This window comes from Centruroides vittatus, unplaced genomic scaffold (genome assembly GCF_030686945.1).
Source record: "Centruroides vittatus isolate TY-2023 unplaced genomic scaffold, ASM3068694v2 scaffold_861, whole genome shotgun sequence".
NCBI lineage: Eukaryota > Metazoa > Arthropoda > Arachnida > Scorpiones > Buthidae > Centruroides > Centruroides vittatus.
The window spans coordinates 2,979,199-3,004,472 of record NW_027122718.1 but is presented as its reverse complement, the minus strand read 5'-3'; the positions used below and the strand labels follow the sequence as shown (position 1 = coordinate 3,004,472).

General features: G+C 27.5%; 1 protein-coding gene across 1 annotated transcript in view; it reads left to right on the top strand.

Annotated features, from left to right (window-relative positions):
* The first annotated feature begins 3,992 nt into the window (after nt 1-3,992).
* The window catches only part of LOC136989970 (solute carrier family 2, facilitated glucose transporter member 1-like), a 38,867-nt gene continuing 17,585 nt past the window's right edge, over nt 3,993-25,274 (top strand). Inside the window, exons 1-4 of the mRNA XM_067288281.1 lie at nt 3,993-4,284; nt 11,535-11,642; nt 12,130-12,287; nt 20,739-20,863. Coding sequence (XP_067144382.1) covers nt 4,195-4,284; nt 11,535-11,642; nt 12,130-12,287; nt 20,739-20,863 — 481 coding nt within the window. The 5' untranslated portion in view covers nt 3,993-4,194. The remainder of the gene's footprint in view (nt 4,285-11,534; nt 11,643-12,129; nt 12,288-20,738; nt 20,864-25,274) is intronic.

The following is a 25,274-nucleotide window of genomic DNA, read 5'->3' as shown; positions in this document are numbered from 1 at the left end:
CATTTTCCACATGGCCAGTCCGCCCCTGAATGGAACCACAAATTACTTTTAGCCCAAGGCTTTCAGATGCGTAGTGTGTTCCGGTATGTTAAAAAGAAATAAAACCATTAATAAATGTCATATTTTTAATTAATAAAATTTAACCAACAAGAAACGAAAATTAATGTATTTTTAACGCAGAAAAAAAAAATGTAATTTTGGAATGAAAATTTTGAAACGTATGTTTTTTGGGGTCTCCATAAATATGAGGCTTAATCAAATGACCTTACTGTACGCACTGTACGGTAGAAACACGCATTTGGTTCACAGGTTAGTTTATTGTATTAATCACGATTGGGACTGTTTAGACGACCGCACGTGCAACAAACAACTAGCGACTGGCAGTATACGTGTACTGTAAAGTGTAAATCAGTCTCAGTCGCATACATCAAGTGGTAATAAGAAAATTTCATTTGCTCCGATTTGCAGCAAAGTGTCGGATTACTGGACGTGTCGGAGTAGTGAGTGATGGACTATAGAGACTACTGTATTTTGACTTGGTAGTATTTTGTCTCTTAGGATTCTGTGATGAATCCCATACACACACGATTAAATTTTACACTAGATTATGTTTATCGAGTTTTAGAATGGGGGGATAATGGAGATGGAACCCATCTCCATTATCCCCCCATTTTAATGATGTTTTAGGGGATGAACCATCCCCTAAAACATCATTAAAATGCATCGTCATCAGACGTAAGGCTGAAACGTTAAGGACATAACTATTTTAACTAAAAATGGATGAAATTTAAGTTGCAAGATTTAAAGGCATGATATAAAGCATGATAAAAGCATTAAAAAAAAAATGAAAATTAATTACGTTTAAATTCTGAACATAACGAATAAACTAATAGCATTTTCCTGTGTTATATTTTAAGATAGTGAATTATGAATGAAGTAATGAAAATGAACTTTAAATCGATTAGTCATTCTGACCCGCAGTTTTCTTCCTTATTTATTTCAATTTTTTTCCTAATTTACTTATATCGAAGTTGTATTTTTATTACGACAAAAATATTTAAAAATATTTGAATTATCATATTCACAGTTTAAATAATTAACTCATTTATGTTGCTAAGAAGATGAATTGTTATTGTTTAAATATTGCTAAAATTAAACTTTATTCACAATATTTATCTGTTTTAAAATTTAAAATACAGTTTATAATAACAAAAATATATACGAATAACTTAAATTGTAAAGATGTTTTAAAAATAAAAACGGCAGATTGCTTCAAAGTAGTGATTTACATCTAAAGCTAAATTAGAAAACCTCCCGTTATTCCGCATACACTCAAAACTCGATTATTTATTTCTGATCTAGGGAAAGAAATACTTAACGTAATACGGTAAAACCTGTCCAAAATGGATCCTTGTACCAAAAAAGGAGGACATTGCACCGACATTAAACAATAGAGGACATATTGATATATAAGAAAGTAGTTTGTATTTATAAAAATATTTGTTGACTAATTGTAAATTATGAAACATTAAAGAGACAATAAATAGGCTTTTAAACTCACTTTTTAATGTTAGAGTTATTACCAACGTCACTCTAATTGAGTTCCTAAATTTTAATTGCTTGTACAGTACCATTCTGATTAATAGTAGTTTCTTTCTCCTTTTTTTTACTCTAGTCAGTGATAAAGACGAAACTGTTACTTTAGATTAAGAAATTAAAATAAAGAAAATTGGAACCTCGTCTGTCGGTAATATTTCAGAGATAATAAAGTAAAATTAAACAAAAACAAACAATTAAGAATTGTAGTTAAAAAGAGGACATTGTTGATAAAAGGAGGACAGGAGGATAATAGAGTTGAATGGAAGATGTTTGGTAACTTCACTTTACAGACTGATTTCAACATTCAGCCAGTCGAAAAGATAAATAGAGAATTGCTGCGTCAAAACTGATGAAATTGCAAATGTTTTAAATATTAATGATCGTCACGATTAAACTTCCTTTAATCATCCAGAAAGTTTGTGCCCATCGAGTTCCACAAAAGTTGATAGAAAAGCGTGTGAAAAATTCTAGATTTTAAACATTCGGATCGTAAGTCTCGATCTAATTCTCAATAATTTTTATCCTTTTAATCCATTAAATGAAATACCGAAAGGCCAGAAACGTCTGATACGAGGAAATCGTTGTAAGAGTGGCTGTTCACAATACCAAATTCACAGCTTGCAAACAGACCAATCAATTCCATTAAAATCAGGGGAGATTAATTACATTAAATAAAAGTTTATTATCTTTATAAAGTTTCGTAATGCAATTTTTCGATTGCGTATATAATAAGGTAATGAAATTGTATTTCTATTATAATAAACACATTATTAAAGGAAAAATTAGTAATTCCCCTTAATAGCGCTTCTCGGAAAACTTGAGGTATGTCGTAATTTATACCGAAGAAGCAAACTGTTAAAAAAACGTTATTAATGTCCTACGAAGAAAAATATAAATTCTGCAATTATCAACGCCATAATAACTTCTCGGGTGCCCCGTGCGAGATTTCATTTTTGGCTCCACCTTTTTTGAATAAATAAATAAATAATATTCTCTCGGTCATCTCTAAAAATAAAAACAATTCAATTTTTTACTTCAAATGTAATCGCACGGCCTGTGATTTTATAAACAATTCAACATCCTTCTATCGGAGACGATGCGGAAAACACTCGGCATCGAAAAAACAAATAATAATCATCTGACAGATCATCAATTTACGTCCCGCAGAAAAAAATTTTCATAGGTTTACGTTAAAAATATATAAATTTCTTCTAATCTTTGTGTCATTTCAACCAAATATTCTAAATAAATTACTTTTGGAATGAGATTGTAATTTTAAAATAAGAATTATAGTTTTATTTATAAACTCGTTTTAGAATTAAATTTAAAACCGGTTATATATAACTATAATATATTCACCAACGGAAGTACTGTGTATATTTTAGTCGATTATTATTATTATTATTTATCTTCAAGGTTTCGTGGTTCGAGTTGCGAAAATGATTCAGAAATCGAACGTGAAAATACAATAAGGATAACTATAATTAATATAACATTCATTATGTGTTTTTATGTTAATTATAATATTCGTATTAAATAAATGTAAATAATTAAAAATACAATATAGCCTAACATAAATATTCATTTTTTACAATTATTTAATTATTTTATCTGAATATAGTAAATACACGTAGCAAAATAGTGAATGTGGTATAAAAATAAATATAAATAGCCTACACAATACTTTTTCTACATTTTGACAATACGTCTATCGAAAAACACTTATTATTTTTGATTTAAATCGACTTCGGTTATCGATTAGCCACCGTGACTAATTCATTTTTGTATTCACAAATACTAAACATTGTTTATTGTTTTGTCACAATAAACATCGCGATGAATAAATGTTATTTTTCTTTTAAATTTTTAAAGTATTTATGACAAGAATTTTTTCGCTAAAATTATTTGGAACGTTTCTATTTTGGTAACTTTTCAAAAAACAAATGGAGCACTTGCGATAAAATATTAAAGTAACAAAAGCAAACAGCCCTACGCTCTTTCTAATATTATCTTAAAATAACTCAAAAAATATTTACAATAAAATACATTGAAAAATTCTTAAAATATTTTTTGATTTGATTTGATTTCTTTAATCTGAAAATTTATTTCAAAATTTTTCCATTTAAAAAAATATTTTAATGTCCTCGTAGAAAAATTTAACTTTATTATAAATATTACATTGTTACGTTTATAATTATCAAATGAAACCACAATATAAATTAAAGTGTGGCGTTCATTTTTTTAAAAAATTAACAATAATTAGTTGTAGTGTCTCGTCAACCAATCACCGGTTTCCTTCCCGAAAATTCAACTACGTCATTTTGCAGTGATTGGTTGTTTGAATTTCCTGCAGAGGTCCTATGACGCGTGTGAAACGTAGTGTGAGGTTATTGTTTGGTTTCTGTTCTGATTTGGTGACGAATGTAATCGTTTAACAGCTGATTTTATTCTCTTTCCTCGCCGATACGCTCCTGTTCTCGGGCCTCTCTATTTTATAAATAGAGATCGAGGCCGTTTATAACGTACATTGCCGTATTTAAAGCGGTCGAAAAAAAGAAATAGTTGTTGTTACGGCGAAATAATATCGATCTCGTTATGACAAATATCGGGATGACGGCCTTCGATACGAAGAAGGGATTGGAAGAAGATGAAGAAAGCAATTTTATTGAATTTTCTAGCGAAAGGGTAACCTAATATTTACTTAAAATAGATTATTATTTAGCATAAGGAAACTTTAATTATTCGTGATTTTTTTTTTTTTTTTTCCTCCTCCTTTTCGTTTAGTTTGCAATTTTATTTCATAAAACTCATTAATATTGTAAAATATTTCAAATATTTTATGTATATATTGGCTAAGGGATAAGCTTGTAATAATCGTCATATACGAATAATTAATTAAATTTTTAAAATATTTTTTGCATTTTTATCATGAGAATATTTAAATTTTAATATGTTGTTTAGCATTTTGTTATATGTATAAATATCTTGCATACATTAAATGAAAATATATCCAATATTTCTAATAAACTTTAATTTTTTTTATCATTTATTTATAATGCCGGTAGCAATTATAAAAGAAGTCTCTCCCCCGTAAAAAGGCCGACCTTTATTATAATAAACATTTATTATTATAGCAATTGTAACGGTATTACAATTATAATACTTATTGTTGTAGAAAAGGTGTCTTGTACTAATTATAAATGGAGTTGTGTTAATTATATACGTATATATATGCGTCGACCCCCAAATTGTTTTTGCTTAGAACGTGCTCTTTAATACTGTCGTCTGAAAACACAAAGATTAACAAAAAATGTATTCTGTAAATTAAACTATTTACAGAAGTATTGTATACTGTCCGATTAAAATTTTTAATGTAAATGTATACGTTGTTCTGTGTCCCCGCCGAATGCGATATTATCCGAGGAATGGCGTTGGCATATTATGGTAAAATCAATCTAGATAAAATATAAATTGTTAAACTGTTTATAGTTAACGTGTTATTTAATATTACATAATATATATTAGCTGCAAGATAAATCAAATGAGAAATAATGTTTTAATTTTATAAAATGCAAATAGAAATAAACTAAAATTTATTTTTCCAATGAAAATTAAAATAAATTCAAAATCATTTCATATTTGTTATTTCTGTGTATTCTGCATGTATATTACATAAATCTGATTTTTAATATATTAAGTCAGGATTTTTATTATATTAAAAAAATCATAACTTAACAATTAATATTGATATGAATAATGAATCCTGTAAAAATACAAGAAATAAAATTCCTCTCCAATTTTTTTAATCAAAAATGATTATAAAATATATTTTAGATATTATCTTTGTTGGAAATATGATTTAAAATTAACTTTCACTAAAGTCTTATCAATAATGATAAGACTTTATAAATAAATAAATCCTAGTGAATAGTGTCTTGATAAATGACATGAAATTTTTAAACATTGCATTATCTACTTTTTACAAATTCAAATCATAATAAATTAAAGCAATTTAAGATAATAGTGCATATATTATTCCACGTTAACTGTTTAATTGTACTTGTAAAGATTAATTGTACTGTTTAATTTAACTGTAAAAATTAATAATATGACATCAGTATAATCATGTCATAATATTTTTTCATTTAAGTAAAAAAATCTTACAAAACACTAGTCTTAGGCAAACTAATTTTTGACTAATAGCTTTTCTTTCCTTAACTGTTCATTATATAGTTATAATTTTATCATTTATAAATATGTAGAAGTTTTGGAATATTCCTTTTAAACAATATAATAAAAAGTTCAGTTAATAAAATGTGTTTCTTTATGAAATAGATAAGTTTCATAGAGGAAAATCAACTCTTAATAACTGGCATGTAACCCAAAGTTGTTAATGTTACCTTAGGTACCAAGATGGCGGCTCGCCTCCGATTCCAGCAGGAAACAGTGGAATGCACGTTTTAACCTATCCTAACCTATCCTAATAATTATGGTAATCTATTAGGATAGGTTAGGTTAGACTAGAACGAGCATCCCACTGTTTCCTTGCTGGAATCGGAGGTGAGCTGCCATCTTTGGCACCTAAGGTAACATTAACCCCCAAAATTCCAAAATAATTTATGCAAACATTTTAAAATGTATTAGGTAGCAATTTAAAGTTTGGAACAAAGAGATCAATGATGTAGAATTTGAAACATATTTAAATTAAACAGAACCTATATAAATTTAATTAATAAATGCAGAACAAGAATTCATAGAAATCATTAGAGCATTTGTTTAATGCTTTAATTATTGGAAGTCATGAAACTTGGCTGTAAGTAAAACTTCCTGAAACAAGAAATGGATTATTTGCAACATCAATCTTTATAATTGATGTAATGATTCAGTAGATTAGTGGTATAATGGTAAAAACAATAGATAATATCTTAATTTACTATTTATGGTAAACTAAGTTATATATATTAAACAGTTGTAAATAATTTTAAAATAAATATTAAAAACTACAATTAAAAAAGTTCACAATAAACTGAAATGTTTCTTTATTACATATAATGTTATGGACTTTCATCATTTTTGTTCACATTTTAAACAGGTTACTATGGTTTTAACTAATGTTTTTTGCATATATAATTAATACACAAAGAACATTTAATTGTTGTATTAACATTTTTGGCCCTCAATAAATAGTGCTTCTTTATCCTTTTTTTTTTCTTTTTACTTAGTGGTTGTTTTGATTCTTCATCAGTTACCATTTTACTAATTCTCTTATATCAACAGATAGATTTTTAATTTCTACTCTTTCTTGAATTTGGGTCTTTACTAGATCAAAAGCTAAATTTTAAGAAAAATTTTCTTTGGTACCCTTTCTGGATTAGTTGTTTTGAGTTGAAAAGAATATCTGACTATATCTGCAATGTTCATCAGAGCATAGGAAATAGCACAAGGCCATCTTTGAGTGATTCTTGATACTGTGTAGTTTTTCTATACATTTGGTTTACAGTGTTTATACCTCCTTTCAACATGTTGTAGCTTATGATGAAAATAGGTTTACCAGTTTTCTCTAGTATTGTTTTAATTAATGAAAACTACTGAAAACAGTTTTAATTTAGTATTTGAAATGTAAGATTTGGACTTTAGAAAAGTTTATTAAAGTCTTAATAAATTATTTTTTCTTCATAGTTGTGATAAATTTAGCCACCTCCCTATTACAATTTCTGTACTTACCTCAAGGTGACCGAGCCCAATTGAAGACTTTTGGTTTTTAAAAATTGTAAAGCACTATGGAACCTATTATGATGTTACTTTGGGAAAGACAAAATGTATTGTTCCTTTTTAAAAAGTCAAGAAATGGCAACAAAAAAACTTGTGGCAAATTGCTGACAAATAAATTTATAGTGACATCTTAGATACAAACATCCCCAAGAATACGAAGAGTATAACAAAAAAGCAGCTGCTTATTATTCATTTGCATCTCCAGATGAAGCCAGCAAATGTAAAGCAATCTAGTCTGTAACATTTGAACCAGTCAACAATTGTTGAAGGATTTTCTGATTCATCACCATATTCTCAGAGCCATCAGAAGCAACTACGGGCAGACCACATGCTTGTGAAGTCATAACTTCCAATTCTTCAAATGTGATAGATCCATCACATATTGATCTGATGCATAGCCTTGACTCCAAATATAAAGAAGTCAGATGATCCCAACTTGCAAAAAATCACTCAAGATATATTGACAGACATTTAAAGAACACATCAAAGAATATATGAATAAGGCTGAATTTATAACCATTTCTGTAGACTTTGGAGCAAGAAGGGATGCTAGGATTAAAGGCCTGACTACTCATTTCTTCAGTAAAAAAGGTAACAAAAAAAATGCAATGTGACTCTTGTTTGTTTTGAACATCCTCACACTGGTGTCTGAATTTGTGAATTGTTTTAGAAAATTCTAGAAGAGTAGTCTGTTTCTACCAGGAAAGTTTAGTGAGTACATTCACATGCCTCTTGAATTTGACAAATTAGAGCAGTGATTCTCAAAGTTGGGGGTCGTGAAAAATATTTGGGGGGTCGCTGAAAAATTGATGCCAGATCAATTTTTTTCAAATATTTTATAAATTTACTATGGATTCATGTTTAGAAATAATAGAAATAAAAAATATATAAAATAATTTTTACTTAAATAAATTGCACATATAAATAATATTTAAATACGAGCCTAACCCCCTCCCTCTGGGATGTTTTTTGACACATACTTATTCTTCGGGGGTCCTTTGAAATTTTTAAGTGCAGAAGGGGGGTCGCGGTCCAAAAAGTTTGAGAAACACTGAATTAGAGTATGCATTATATGTACGTACATGTCACTGTATGCAAGGATGCATTTTCTGAAATGATTGGCCAAAATCAAATGATACTTGGAAACCAAAATACAGAATGATTCATGACAATGCCAAACTTCACCAATGTTTATAGACGGATATGATGAATAACTTTGATCTCATAAACAAGTGTTTTTGGAAATACACTGTTGAGGTGCTAGACAAGTATTTGATACTCTAGTGTGCTTTGTAGTGAACATTATCTGTATCCAAGATTTAGTGTGCAATTTGCTTGACCCATGCAATGTTGAAAACTTTATTAATGGGCAGGGCCATACAGTTATCAGTTTGAGATCTAGATCTTGGCCTACATTGTGAGACATCTGCAACCATCTACATTTGTTGCAATTGCTTAGTTGTTGGTGGACAGATGTTCCCCAGTAACCAAGCAGTCATAGCAAATGTGGATGGTTCACAGGTGAGTGTCTGGTAGACCTTATACAAGGCTAAATTTCATTCCTTCCATCTGCAAGGTTTACAACCACACAATGTATATCACTGAAGCATAATAAAACCTGTATAGCACCTCAATAGTATATTTCCAGATATGGGTCCATTAGTGGCTGAGCAGATTAAACACTAAGAATTGGTAGTTGGTCACAGGTTTACATCTTACCAACAGACTGGTCATGTGGAGTTTTTTGGGTTTTATTCATTTATCTAAGACATAAATATGGGTCAATTTCCCATAAAAAGTCCTTCTGGGAGGCACTTCCTAATTAGAAAGTACAGTAGAGCATCGATTATCCGACTTAATTGGGGACTGGGGTCGGTCGGATAACTGAAAAGTCGGATAACCATAGAGTATGAAAAAATACATTATTAGTATAGTGTATTAGGCCTGTTTACATACTAGCCTCCCTTTCATGGTTGAGCCAGTGCTGCCAGCTAAAACATGCAAAAATTTGGCTACTTTATTATTATTTTTGTTAAGACACAACCAAATATTGTAACGCCACATCACTAGCAGACATTTGAATTTGCCGACTAGAACGAGGTCGGTTAACCGATAAGTCGGTTAATCGGGGGTCAGATAATCGATGCTCTACTGTAGTAAAATTTGATATATGAGTTGTAAAATATTGTAAAAACTCTGTACCTTGATATTAACCCAGCAGTGATGTAAGTTCAGAAAAACACAAATGTTTCAGTCTACTACTAAGAACTGCTTCAGGTCAAACTTCAAATAGATGGAATACTCAACTCTTCAATGTTCGAATGTGTCAAACAGAGAAGCTTACATATAAATTCAAATTAAAATGTAAGCTGTTATGTTTTTTTTTATACTTCATGAAAATAAACACAGTATTTAATATTATTGAAGAGTATTTACTGTATTATTCAATACCTGTTTTGAATATTTAGTTCAGTAATATGTTCAACATTCACTATTTTTCTATTTCAATGTGAGGAAAAAAATGGAAAATATAACTCTACTCCCAAAGTGTATTTTTCTATAAGTTTTAATTACTGTAATATGTAAATATATTGCTATTTAATTTTTCTCTGTTATAAAACAGGTATGTTTATAATCATCAATCAATATATATAATAAAAGTAAGTGTATAAGGTGCGTGCTGCTAAAACTCAAAAATGAGTCCTGGTATGATCAAGGGAGTTATATGGTGTGGTAGCCCTCTATTCCCATCCATAAAGAAGGTTCCCGTTTTTACCTGAAGGGCGTGCTGTTGAAGATATAAAGGCTGGAAGTTCTCCTTCTAGAAGTTTCTAGAACAGTTCAGAATATTCGAGAGTATTCCACAACATTCCAGAATGTTCTGGGATGTTCTGGAATGTTCGGGAACATCCCGGAACACGTATTCCTTAATAATGGGAGTGTTAAGAGAAAGTGACGTGCAAGATTTACAGGCACGGATGCAGTTTTTGCGGGAAATGGAACATATTTTTAGTTCCATCTATAAATTCTCTAATTAGTCTGGAAACAGGTGGAACCTAATTCTTGCATTCTGTAAAAACTGGTAAGATTGGCCATAATGTAATAATCTTCGCTAACGTTACTTTTTGCCCGAGCAATGCCGGGCTTATCTGCTAGTAATTAAATAAAATACAATTATACTTTCATATTTAGCATTTATATGTTCAAATGTTCTATTTCATACAACATAGGTAAAAAAAATATTCTATATAGTTTGAAATGTGATAAACTGAAAATGGCTCAAAAGAAGTCAAAAGCATTTTTATAATTAAAGAATCTTTGTAATGTTAACAAAAGTATGGTGTGATTTATTTATTAACAATTACTTTATAAAATAACTAAGCTAGATTTTATATAAAACCATATTTGAAGCATCTAAAATTGAACCAGATTTGAAAATTTAAAAAAAATATATTTAACCTATAAAGATCTGACTTTTAATTTGTAGAATAATATAAATAGAAAAAAAACGAGACATTTGTTACATATAATTGTATAAATAAAATAATTCATAATGAATACTAGACATTGTTTCCTGTTATCCTCTCATATTATACTATCAATATTTAAATACAGATTTTTCTAAATAAAGAATTATTTCGTAAGATTTAGTTCATAGCAAAAGCTTTTATTTCTTTATATCCAGTTCTTATGCAATTGGCATAAGTCAATAAGAATTTTATTTATAGACTTCTCCTTTATTCACGTATTCTTCAATCATTAGTGAGATTTAAATAGCATGTATAATAATTGTTTAAGAATAAAAAAACTTCTTCATTTTTAAAAAAGTTATCTTAATGATGAAACACTTACTCGAAAACCTTTAAATTGCAGCCTTAGTGTTTCTATTAAGTTATATGCAGTCTCGGAAGAATTATCTTAATGATGAATTGATGATGTAATTTGTTAATTATATATATTCAGTTAATTTTTTTGTAAAATTAAAGTATTGAAGAAATATTCAATTAAAATTACCTGCTTATAAATCCATATTTATAATTTTTAAAAATATTTTTATTAAAAAAAATTTTAACATTATAGAATAAAACTTTAATATATAAACTAAAATATTAGAATTTTTTAATATAAAATTAGTATTAATAAAAATTACTTTACACTTTTAGAAAACACCTGGCCTTACTAAAAGATTGTTGACTGTAGCCATAATGGGTGTATTAGGAATCAGTGTTCCAGCAGGTTATAATCTTGGAGTTATCAATACACCTCAAACTGTAAGTTTTAATAATCAACTATTAAATCATTGATTTTTTTTTAAATTAACTTGATCTATTTTAAAAACATATCATTAAATTGTAAAAAGGAAAATTAAATGAAATTAATGTATAGATTGATGACTGAATTTATTTATTAATAGCATGTATATTTTTCTGCATGGTAAAAAATATATAGAGATATTAACTTTAAGATGAATTGAAAATTTATACATTAAATAAATTGATGCAGAGGTTTAAAGGAAATATATAATTATGAAATCAATAGCAGTTCTTTCTATATGGAAAAGACAATTTAGTTATGAAAGACAATACTTTTTTTTTCTAAGTAAAAATAATTTTTTTAACATGTTTATTCCTTAACTCTATTTATGTATTAAATAATAAATCTATAAAATAAATGGTGAAAAAATATTTAAAATGAAAATTGTTTTAACTGTTGTTGTTAAATTATAAAGTAATTATTGTTTTAATTATTTTTTAACAGGTCCTAGAACAGTTTTGCAATCGATCTCTTTCGCAGCGAGGACATTTTGTGTCCAGGAATGAATTAGATTTATTGTGGTCGTTTATAGTATCAGTTTACTTAGCAAGTGCTGCATTAGGATCATTGTGTGCTAGTTTTCTTGCTGATAAAATTGGAAGGTAAAAAAAACAATTTATATAAAATTCCTTTAATTTTTAAACATGTTTAACCAAATGCTTATAAAAACTATTTATTAATTAGTATTAAATTAATAAATAGTTGTTTAGTATTATTAGTTTGGTTAAATACTTGTTTAAAGAGATAATGTTTGTATAAAAATTAGAATATTAAAGTTTAAAATTTTTCAATAATTATTAATAGATAGTACAAATGACAATGATAATGGAAATACTGGTACATTTCTAACTTTATAAGACAGTATATATAATGATAAAAATTTGTATTCAAAACAAAAATTTTAAAAATACATGTAACACCTTCGGGTTCATTTCTGGGCTTATATTTTTGTAATGAAAATGCAAATATTTTAATAAATTCAGTTGTATTTTAACATTTTTGTAAATTTTAACTTATATTTTGTGTGATTTATAAAGATTAGTTCCTACTTTCTTCCCTGTGTGCTCTAAGAGGCACTTTACATACCTATCGTGGGCTCAGCCAGTCCACAGTAGAGGTAGTCAGGCTATGAGGGACAGAGTAAAACACATTTAGGACAGATCACCCATGAAAAATTTTTAGCGAGTTGCTTGCTTGGATTTGATCCTGGGTCCCCAGAATAGTAGGCTGGCTAATGCCTCAATCACCAAAGATTATACAGTAGACCCCCCCTATAACACGGATTTGTATAACACAGCGAAAAAATTGCAATCTTGTTCGTATAACACGCTAAAAGACTCTTATAACACTAAAACGTCATTGCCGACTCGTGTCGAGACAGGATTGGTCGATTCTGGACCAATAGTGGACGAGCAGCCAAACTACTTGCCACAGTCCAGCGCCAGGCGTATATACGGAGAGTTTAGGCGGGAAAGTATTAATAAATTTTTATAAGTTCTTGTGAAAAAACATTTACGGTATTATTCAACGGCCATAAAAATTATATTTCTATTAACGATGTCTCCAAAGTTCAGCGAAGAATTCGCCGAACGAATAACTTATCAGGAAACGTGCACCCGCCATTCGACGAGCCGCTCTGCAACAAAAACAAGCTTAGGCAATGGCATCTTCGAACAGTGCACTCTCGGTAAGTAATCCAACAATTTTTTGTTTATAGCATAGTTTATATGGATTATTCCCAAAAAATTATACGTGTTTTGGAAATGTTTGAGTCAAATTAGTCTAGAATCGATTAATTTTTATGGAAGAAAACCTTTCAAACAGCCGTAGTTCCTAAACTGTACACATGCCAGGCTGTGATTGGCTCATGTAATTGACTCGTACAACACGGATTCATATAACACGGAATGTATCTACCGTGTTATAGGGGGATCTACTATAGTTGTCTATAGTTATTGAAAAATTTGAATATTTATTTTTATACAAAAATTATTTTACCTCAATATAGATTTTTGAGTAAAAATATTACAGAATAAAGTTTTAAATTTGCTATTTGTTGGAAAAAATTTTATCTTTTTTCTTACTCTATTGTACATTATAATAAGATAATATGTATATATACATTGTTTTCTAATTTGTTATTAAAGTTTAATTAACCATTTCATTTATGGAGAAACTTTAGACTAGTAATATTTTAATAAGATAATTAAATTAGTCTTTAGCATATTAAAATCTACATTTGAATTAAGTTAAATTTAGATTTTTAATCTGTCAAGATTAACAATTTGAATGAAATTTTGCTTTATAATGCAAATAAATATATACATGATTTTAGATATTTCTGAGCTTTTTATAGTAATGTTTCAGAACTTTTACCACTTTTGATTTATATAATTAAAAAAGAAATGTGTAGATAGCATTAGAATTTTTAATTAGATAAACATTTCATAGAATCATACAACACAATTTGGAATTAATTTTAAATGTATAAAATTTAGTTATAGTTAAGTTATAATAAATTAAAATATTGAATTTAATTAATCGAATTTAATAAAAAATATTTTAAACATTAATATTTGTGAAGTATACGTGTGTAGCTAATTATATTTATAAATAATCGTATATTAAATTTTTATATCATTATAAATTTAATATTTGTGTAATTTTTTTTAATCAAATATAAATATTTTATAATTTGACATTGTTTTTAAATATAAAAAAAATATTAATTAAAAGAAATTTTTATTTTTACCCATAAAAATGATTTAATCTTAAAAATGATTATTAATAATAATATAAAATAATGACAGTGAAATACAGTAATTAAATTATTAAACAATTATTTGTTTTTATTGTATAATTAAATGAGATTTACTTGTGAAAATGACTTTTTTAAGTTATAAATTTACATCTAACTCAAATTGTTATATCATGAAGTTATTTTATAGTCTAAGATAGTATCTTTTTATTATGAATTGCAGTTTTGAGTAATTATTAATTTTTAGTCATTAATGAAACAATATTTTAATCTTTAAATATACAGTGTACATTTTTAATTTTTTAATTCTTAGATTTTTATAAAGTTTATAATGGAATTCCTAGTTTCCATGCTCATTTATAATATGGTACATAGATAAAAACACTATTATGATTTCTATTTTAATCATTTTTAAAGATTACAATAATAAAATAAAGCATTTGCAAATTTAAAATATTAGCTTTATTATTATGGAAAGTATTTTATTTAATAAAATTAGAGCTATTATTGACTGTATATATTTAGATTTCTATTTTTTTTAAGTAGAAATATAAATTATTATAACAATTTGGAAGATTCAGTATAATTAGAGGATTTTTTTTTTACAATTCTGAAATTATAAATATGGTATTAGTATTACATAAGTAATGCAGTCAAAATTTTTCTAAACTTAAATATATAATGAAATTAAACATGCAATTAAAATCATTCATTTATATCAATTATTCAAAAGGAAAAATTATACAGTTAATATTTTATATTAAAATGAAACCTTCTGCTACTTTTAAATTAAACACTTGAAAGTTCATAGAAATTAAAATTTGATTTTTTTAAAACTTTTTACCAATACTCCGGAGATGCTATCGTTCCAAGATTTTCAAGAACTCGGCATAATCAAAATAATTGTTTATAGGATGGGGCGAAAACTACCAATAAGAGAAGCTTGTAAATCTATGCATAATTCAATGGCAAAACATTTGTTCACAGTGAAGCAAAGAGAACCTTTTCAAGTTTTTGTGGTGACAATTCAGCAGCAGATGGCACTGCTGTCCTTTTGCATGGCGGTCAAGATGGCATTCGTTGTGCAGCAGGAAGTGAAGTATTGTTGTTGGCTTGCTGACCGACACAACTTGTAATTTTACTGTATCTTGTTTTCACCTCCGGCAGTGCAGTGCGGAACCAGGGCATGTACTGATTTTGTACTGACATAATAAATGATATTGACTGACTGACCAACACTTAAGTTTCAAATTACTTGCAAAGGGAATTTCAATAAAAATATCAAGAACCAACAGAAAGCCAAATAATGGCAATGTAGCATAAAACACTGATTGAAATTGCCTCACCTGTAAGAAAACACGCACAGAAGTTGACACAGTTTGTTTCAGTGAAGTTAGATTGTCTGTCTCGTGTCAGTAGGGAACTAGATATACCAAAGACCATGGTATACTCATCCGTGTCGTTCTTTATTAAAGGTTACATAATCGTACAGATGCTTGAAAACAACGAATTCTGGAATCTATTGTTCTACAAGAGACGTGTCCATATTGGTTTAAAATTTATTGATATCCAAAAAAATTTGTTGGCTTCCTTTGCATTTTACCACAAATACATACACAGAAAGACTTTGGCCATACATGAGGTGTTTAGCTTGTGGAAAAGAGGAGGAGGAATAGGAGATAGATAGTACAGAAAGGTAGGATCCCTCTAAATGGCATACGTATGGCTACAGTACCCTCCACGTTTGATATTGGTGTGCAGTTTTTAGGCTGCAAGGCCACAAATAAAAAGGCTGCAAATTTACCACAAATAGCAAATAGTTTTGTAAGTAATTCCATACTTAAAAGTATGAAATTACTTACAAAACTTTCTTATTGGTAGTTTTTTTGTCCTAGACACCCAGTATTTGTGTGTGTTAAAATATAAATTTATATAAAATCTGAAACAGAAAAGCTTTAATATATTTGTCATTAGTATCCAGTCATAAATTGTTATCACAGATATAGTACTATTTAACAAAAACTGTTTTTAAGATGTTATAAATGCTAAATAAGAAACAAGAAAACAACTTTAAAAATTTCAGATTAAAATATATTTAACCCTAGAATTTTTGATGATTCTTAATCATTATCATCATCATCAGATGCTTGGAACACATTATGGGTTTTTGAATATTATACTTTTAAAATTTCATTTGATTTTTTTTTAATGTACAGTACAGAACTATGTAAGATATAAACGTTGTAGTGTGTGTTGTATTTTTAAATTTAAACAGTGTGGCTTCATTTTACATTTTCTATTTTTACAAAGATTCACATTAACAAACATTTCAACAGCATTAACAAAAAATCAAAAAGATGACAAATGACCAAAGACAAAATCATAAACACAATGTCTGCTGCACCATATTGCAATTTTTAACAAATTTGACAATGTTTAGGTGGGAGAGGAAAAACTAGGAACTATTTTTAATGTTCTGGCAACTATGATTTTGTTTTATATTTATAAAACAGTTTGTTACATTTTAATCCCTTGTGAATAATGTTGTGAAAAATTGTTAGAAAAATGAAAGTTTTGCTAATATGTTGGCATTTTTTTTATTTAGTGTTTAAATACAATCTAAACATGGAGTTAATACTACTTCAGCCAAAAAAAGGCAGAAAATTACTTATTTTGAGTAAAGCATTGATGTTCATGGTTGGCACCTTCTACAACTTCAACGTTAACCAATTCAGATAAGATAAAAAAGCATATATATCAGTAATTGTTAATGCAAATGAAAAACAACATATACAAGGAGTAAAATAATAGAAAATGTGGAAGAATTATTAGTGTTGTGAATTGATATGAATCAAAAGATCATTTCTGTAACTTAAGCAATAATCATGGACAAGGGAAGATCCTTGTTCAATGAAATGAATGAAGAGGTAGCGTGCTTATTTGTGGTAAGTTGTGATTGCTTTATTCACTTCAAAATTTGAACAGAAATTCAGAAATTGCTGGTGAAGCAGCTGAATTCTAGAAAACAATTTATGGTGTTTGCATCCCTGACTTGGTTTTTAATATAAATGAAACAGCTTGATATAAAAATATGGCCAGGATTAATTAATCATTATCCTTTTGAGGAATTAACCAAAAGTCCTTTCAAATGCACTTTTGAGGAATTGACTGGATTGGAATGATGACACACTTGTATGTATTGTCTTTGAGGAATGTTTTTTAAAGATTTTTTGTAATGAAACAGCTTCTTACTCTGCTTTAATTATAAACAGTACAGAAACTGGAACTTTTTTATAAGAACCACTTTTTTTGCTTATCACACAACTTTCAGCATAAAAGGTAAGCAGAAAGCATTTGTCTTTGAATACATTTTATGCTAGAAGTTGTGTGGTAAGCAAAAGAGGAGGTACTTATTGGTGCTCTGTTTTTGTTCAGGGTAGCAACATTTTATGTAACAAATAACTTTCCTAATAAAGTTGTTTTAGTCTTTTATAATGCCTGGGCATCCAACAAACCTTAAAGATTTGTATACTGATAACTTGGATGTTAAGGTGTATTTATTTCCCATCCAACACTATTGTTTTTTTAGCTACTGAACCGAAATGTCATTGCAGTCTTTAAGGCATATTACTTATTCATGACCTTAAGAAATATTGTAGAGGCAGTGCAACATCTGATAAATCTGTGACAGACGATTGGAAGTCCTTTAATATTAAGTGCGTGACAAACATTTTAGCAGCCTGGAAAGAAGTATAAATCTGTCAACATCTGTCACGTAAAATTGTTGCCAGTGATTAAAATGCTCCGCTCCACTTCATGTAAATGATCTTACTTTCATCCAGTGATGCCTATTCGTGTACCGTACATGCAGCCATGTTGCAGAGAATAAAAAAAATTGAATTTTTACAGCTGTAAATGTTAGACCAATTAGCATATAAAGCATTATTTGACACGCGCACGTCATTATACATTTTAAAATATGGCAGTTGCATGGTTGATGAATTATTTGATAGAAATTTAATGATCTATAAGTTTTTGAAAATCTGAATTGAAAACATTCAAATTATTATGGATAAGAATGATACTTACTTTAATTAGTAAATTACTTTAAAAGATAATGAAACTTTATCAAAAATAGTTTGCTTCAATTATATTACATATTCTTTTTTAATTATTTAGTAGAACATAAAATATAAAAAAACAAAACTGGAAAAACTTCCTACCAGTACTTTTTAATTAAAAAAATTTTTTCAGCTTGCTCGATAAAGCATCTTCGGGTTAATAATTGAAACAGAACACTTCGATAACCGATGCTTAAAATTACTTCTTATTATATAAAAGCTTAAGCTTTTATATAATTAAGAAGTAATAGGAATATTTAATGAGACTAAATAAATTGAATAATACAAATTTCGAGCATATTACATTCTAATATATAAAAATAAAAAATTTTCATATTACTTTAACCTGAAGTAAATCTTTTAGTTAGAAAAATTAAACAGTATGCAGAATGTATTCATTAATACACAATAATAAAACTCGTTTTTTATATTCTTATTTAAAATACGTTATAATTACATTATATTTTTTGAAACTAAGTGCATTTGACATAGTGGAATAACTGACTATATTGGTATTCGTAAGTTAGCTGAAGCTGTTCTGATGTAAGAACGAAAGCATTTCTAATAAAAAAAAAATTGTTTTGGAATCTTAAAATAAGTGCACTTTATTTTCTTCATATATGTTTATAAATTTTTATTTTGATAAAACAAAATTTAAATATTCACTACTATGACACGTTAAGTTTTTTTATTGACAATGCAAAAAATAAAACTCGTCGAGATGACAATAATACTTATTTAGAAGTAATATCGTAAACCAATGTAACTAGTGTTCTCTTTGTCGAGAGCAATCCCTATTATACATCAAACAACACGCGTTCGTGCTCGGATCTGTGTTTGGTCTATAACTTTCAAATCGAGGAACAAATTTTTCCAACACTATTGCTATATTAGCAGATTTAAGACTTAGAAATTACGTTTAATTTTACAAATTCAAACAGCAAGTTTGCAGAAATGTTATATAATTTAATCATTTTTATACTTATAATACATACATATATCCATCCACTTTATATATTGCTGTTTTTTTATTATATTTAATATGATCAAAAATAGAAACTATTTTATGATTTCGTGATTTTTGTTAACTTTGTCATTTCGACTCGCTTTTATAATCGAACGATTAACTTAACTCTTGCCGTTTTGTTAAATTCGCGTGTATTAAAGTAAATTTATAATTCGATTAATTTTACGTTTTAGATTTTATATATATTTTTTTGTTCCTAACTTTATAGTTTGGTTGGTATTTAAATTTTAAGTTTTGCGTCACTAAAATAGCTATTTATATAATTGATATAATTATGTTTAATAAATAATTATGTAGGAAATGCAAGATAATTAGAAATTTTTAATTTGTTTTAATGTAATAGTACATACTTAATGATATAAAATTTAACAAATGGATCATCTTTTGATTTAGATATTTTTTTATTGCCATAGATACTGTTTATTATCAGAAAATTAAATCATTAAATTATTTAAATGTGTAATTTTAAACAATTTTTTTAATAATTTGAATTGGTAATAAGTGAATTATTTTAAAAAAATCATTCTTTATATAGGCTATATATATTTATGAATGTCGTTCATAAATGAAATGGAAATAATTTAAATATCTTATTTTGCTCATTCATTTGATATTTATTATATATATATAAATTGTTTAAGATTTTTATATATAAATATTTATATTTTAAGAATATTTCTGCATGTAATGTTTACTGTTTTGAATAATGTTATATATGAATGGTTATTTTCAATTTAAAAAATTTAATTAAAAATTTTATAATAGCTCGTTTACTAATAATAAAAAAATGATAATTTATTATATTAAAATTGGTAAATTTTATTTATATTTAATGTATTTGTATTTATAATCAAATTTATTTACTTACCTGATTTTACAAATATATATTACATTTTCATATTTTAAATTTATTAATTCTAAGAACAATATTTAACATTCTCAATATATTTATGAATAAGTTATAAGAACAGTATAAAGCTCCCTTTATTAAATTTTTGGATGAATTTTTTTTTAGTAAATTGATTTGTGAGAAATAATTAATCCAAAAACATTTGAGAAATTGGTCATTAGCTAACCTTTCATTGATATGTTTTTATAATTTTTAATGTTTCTGATTTCAGCAATTAAACTGGAATTTATTTTTCAGGCGACAAACTCTACTACTTAATAACTCTCTAGGCCTTATGTCAGCTGCATTTTTTGCATTTTCTGAAGTAGCAAACTCAATAGAGTTGCTTTTCTTGGGACGACTAACTGTGGGCTTTTATAGTGGTAGGATTACCTAATATCTTGTATTGAACTAGTGGACGTATTATTTTGCATTTTCAACTTTGTCAAAGCTGCAGTTTAATTTCGTACGATATTTAGTATTCCAAGGTTAAATAATTATTTTTATGAAAATATTTTAAAACTATATAATTATTTAACTTCAAAAAATTATAAACTACAGCTTTGGTCTTGATAAATAGTTAAAAGTATGTTTAAGTTAGAATATATTAATTGTATTATCACCATCTATAAGTGGGAATGTGGTAAGTGAAAGTAAAATGAAATGTATGTAACCAGACCGATAACACGTAAAGTCATTTTATTAATAAAGCAAATTTTGTTATTTTCCCTACCAGCAGAATTAGGTTCACCTTGGCATTGCTCAGCTGATATTGAGGTAAAGGTGTTTTGATCTGGCCATAGGTTCCTTCTGATTATAAAAATAAATTGAAGAGAAGGACAACGTAAGTGTTATAGAAAGCCGACCCATTTCGAGCCATTAGAATGACGACTGTTAATGAATATATAGCATACGATGGTCGTGTGCGATGACTATTCGATGCCGATAGAAAACGTGAGTTTTAATTTTCTCCTCTCTTCGTGGGAAAACGGCAACGGTCTTCGGTCGACTCTATGTATCGACTGTGTTTACCCGAATTTGTCTTCGTGCTTCTAAATAATTTGTGGATGATTCAGAAGTAAATTATATTTTAATCATAAAGGCCATAACATATAACACAAAATAAAAGAATTTTAAATTTCTAAGGTATCAAATTTTAATGTACTGTATATAGTTATTTTATTAGTAGGATAATACTTATAAAAGGATTTACTCAATTTCTATTTGTATACCATTTGAAATGTAGATTTAATTTTTGTTTTATATAAAGTTTACATTTTTTAAGTTTTTATTTATTAATTAATGATTAAAATTCAGTTGTTTTGATAGTTTTTTTTTTTTAATTTGGTTCCTCCTGAAATCTAAAAGTATGATTTTGAAAAAGAGTAATTTTTAATTCAACTATTATTTTTGTAAACTTTAATTATCAAATTCTAGATTTATAAAATTTCTATGAACCACAAAATTTAATTTCGAATAATGTTCATTTTCTTAACTGAAAGCATTAACATTAACGTACAGTATTCAAGTTTAGAATGACGATGATTTAAACTTTAGAATATTAATTTAAATTTTTCTTACATCAATACTTTACTTTTTCTGTATATTTTTTAAAAAATATCTTAAGTTAGAAATAAATTAAATTTTATTTTAATTATTGCATTTTTAGTTACAATACCCACCATATAGAATGTAGGGTTGATGGGATTTTAATAATGGTATTAGCCATCTTATTGACTAATAATAATAAGTTTATTATTAGATTTAAATGATAGATTGAAATTTAACTTTTTAGTTTAAAGTAGTTTCTTTTCAATGATGAATGAAGTTTCGACGATTCGTATTAGGGTTTTTTTATATTGTTAAAGGTCGTCAAATTCTATATTTCGTGAAATCTTTGATTCTATGTTTGAGTTGTTCTGATTTGTTTTATGATTAAGAGTAGTTAAACTTTTATTGATAATAATTATTTTTTGTGATATATCGATAGCTTGAATTAGAAGAATTTAAAATGTATTGATATCTAATTTGATTTGTATAAATAAAATGGAAGAATTTGTAAATTTTAAAATTAAAAATGAAGAATTTCAAAATTCTTAGTTTTTATAATATCAAAGTAGAGGGGGTTCATTTTATTCTTTCCTATTTTGTACTCTCCACTGAATTATTACCAGTGGTATAACTATTGATAATTAAGATTAACTAAGGGGTGATCTGGGAAGATGATCTAAAAAGTAATGAAGAAAAATTAAGTTTTCCGTAACCCTTGTTGCTAGCAAATCTCATATATATCTGCCAGACAAATATTCTAGAAGGTTTCCAATATGTCTACATCTAGAAGGAAACTTTGAGATCAAACTCAATATTGGAACTGTGATCTTTCTTCTAGAACAACGGTTCCCAACCTTTTTCGGGTGGCGACCCCTTTTTATAAAAGCCAAGTGACCCGCGACCCTGATACAATTGAAAAAGGCATTTTTAATAAGGTAATTTAAAAAACTACGAAAATAGTTTTTTAGTATAATTTTATTTTAAATTATGTTTAATAATTAATTTAATGCGATGGTTGAAATTGCATGTTATTAACCAGCCTCAAAATTTGCGGGTGAATTTTTGTTAACGCCAACCTCGTCATTCTCAACATTTAATTTATTTTTTCTTTCGTTTTTAAACGAAGAAGAGTTGAAAATCCACTCTCGCAGAGATATGTAGACACAAATGGAACTAAAACTCGAAAGGCAAGCATCGTCACATTTGGGTATGAATGATACATACCACACCAGAATTGCGTGAGCGATTTTTCATTAAACAAGTTACGTGCCAAGGAATCATTCCGCAAATCCAAGAATTCGTCGGGAATGCTGGCTACATCAAGGGAAGCAGAGAATGGATTTCGTGTCAATGTAGTTTCTTCTTCATTCAGCTCAGGGAAGTAACGCTGGAATTCGTTTTCAAAGGATTCGAGATGCCCAGTAACCATCTCTTTCAAATTTTCATTTATTTCACCTTCAGATTCATCTACCACACTGCAGTTTCTCTCAAACATGGCAACGTTTCCAAGATTTATTTTTCTTCGCCAGTTTTGCAACTTGGATAAAAATGCCCCGAGATTATTGTGAATTGCCTCAAACAATAGAGGCATTTCACAATTACCTCAAACTCTCAACACGTTTCAACCAACTACGGCAGAATAGCGTACCTAGATTACACTTATTTTAATTTAAAAAATATATATATGAAATTATTCAAACTTCAAGACACCATTAAAAATAAAAATTGCATTATAGTAAATATTTTTTTTAGTTGACTGTATAAGTTGGCGACCCCACAGAAAACTCGTTGCGACCCATAGGTTAGGAACCCGTGTTCTAGAACAATCCAGTCGTAGTATAAGCAAGTGATTGGTAACTTTTTGCTATATTTTGCTATAATAAGAAATGGAATGGTTGATATTGAATTATTCATTAATAAAATATAGTTTTAGAATTTTTTTTTGTTTAAGAGCATTTTTTTTTAGTTTAAATTTTATTTAAAGCCTCTAGAGAGAGATCAAACATCACATCACCCTCATAAGTACACCACAGATTATTACAAACATTATTATTTTAGTCATTTTCCAAATCCAAAAGTATATGTTAAAGAAAAATATTAAAAATTGATAAGTAATGCCCTTTTTTATATATGTATTACCAAATTTAATAGAATCTGCTTATTGTAATTACCTTGGAAGTGATTTAAACTGAAAACAATTAACAACTGATAACATTAAGCAAGATATATATACTGTAAATCCTGCTTAATATGACTAGTAGAAACTGATGTTATTGATTCTGACCACAAAAAGGGTATTAAAATTTAAAAAATAATTAACAAATCTACAGTTTATGTATCATTAATTAATTACCTATTCGGCATCTAATTTAAATAAGAAATACTATAACTTTAAACTATTATACCATGAGCAAATAATGATTAAAATAGTTAATATTAAAAGCACCGGTTAAGACTGATAATTACTGATAATGATTGCATATTATCAGCCATATGTTGACTTATTGTACAAAAAGAAAGCAAATAAAATTATCTTTATTCTATCTTCAGGAAAATAACTAACCAGACTGATTACAATAAGTAAAATTTTATAAGTTATGTGCTAATTTGTTAATGTTAAATGACTAATGATAATGTTTGATTGCAATAAGTGGATTCTATTGCATTAAAGTTTTTAAGAAAATTTTTAAAGTAATAAATGTAATATATAAAACTAACAAAATGCCGAACATTTCTAAGCTTAGCCTTTGTGAAACCTTACTCGACGATTTGATGACGACAGTGTAATTATGATTTCTGCAAACCTATTTTTTTTCAAGTTTGAAATAATGTGATTTTTAATTTACTGTCAAAATTTATACTATAATCTCTTAAATGAATAAAAATTTAACTCCATGCTATATATTCATTCAACATAAAATTAGCTTTCATGATATCAGAAGGACCTGTTTGGGAGGTAATTTTAGTAGTGAAGCTACAATTGGCTTAGCTGTTGGGATCAAAGGAAAATGTAAGTCTCCATTATTTTAAGGTGAAGCATTATCCCCTGATGATGGTTCATCTTGGCATTAATTAGTAATATTTCAAATATACAAAGTGGTAGTACAATTATCATATATATATAATCATCATATCATTATTGCATGTACAGTAATGCAGTAGTTAAAATTATATGAAAGCTTTCAACAAAGTGCTTTGCATATTATTTGATTTAGTCTTGTATCAAGTTATTGATTAGCATTA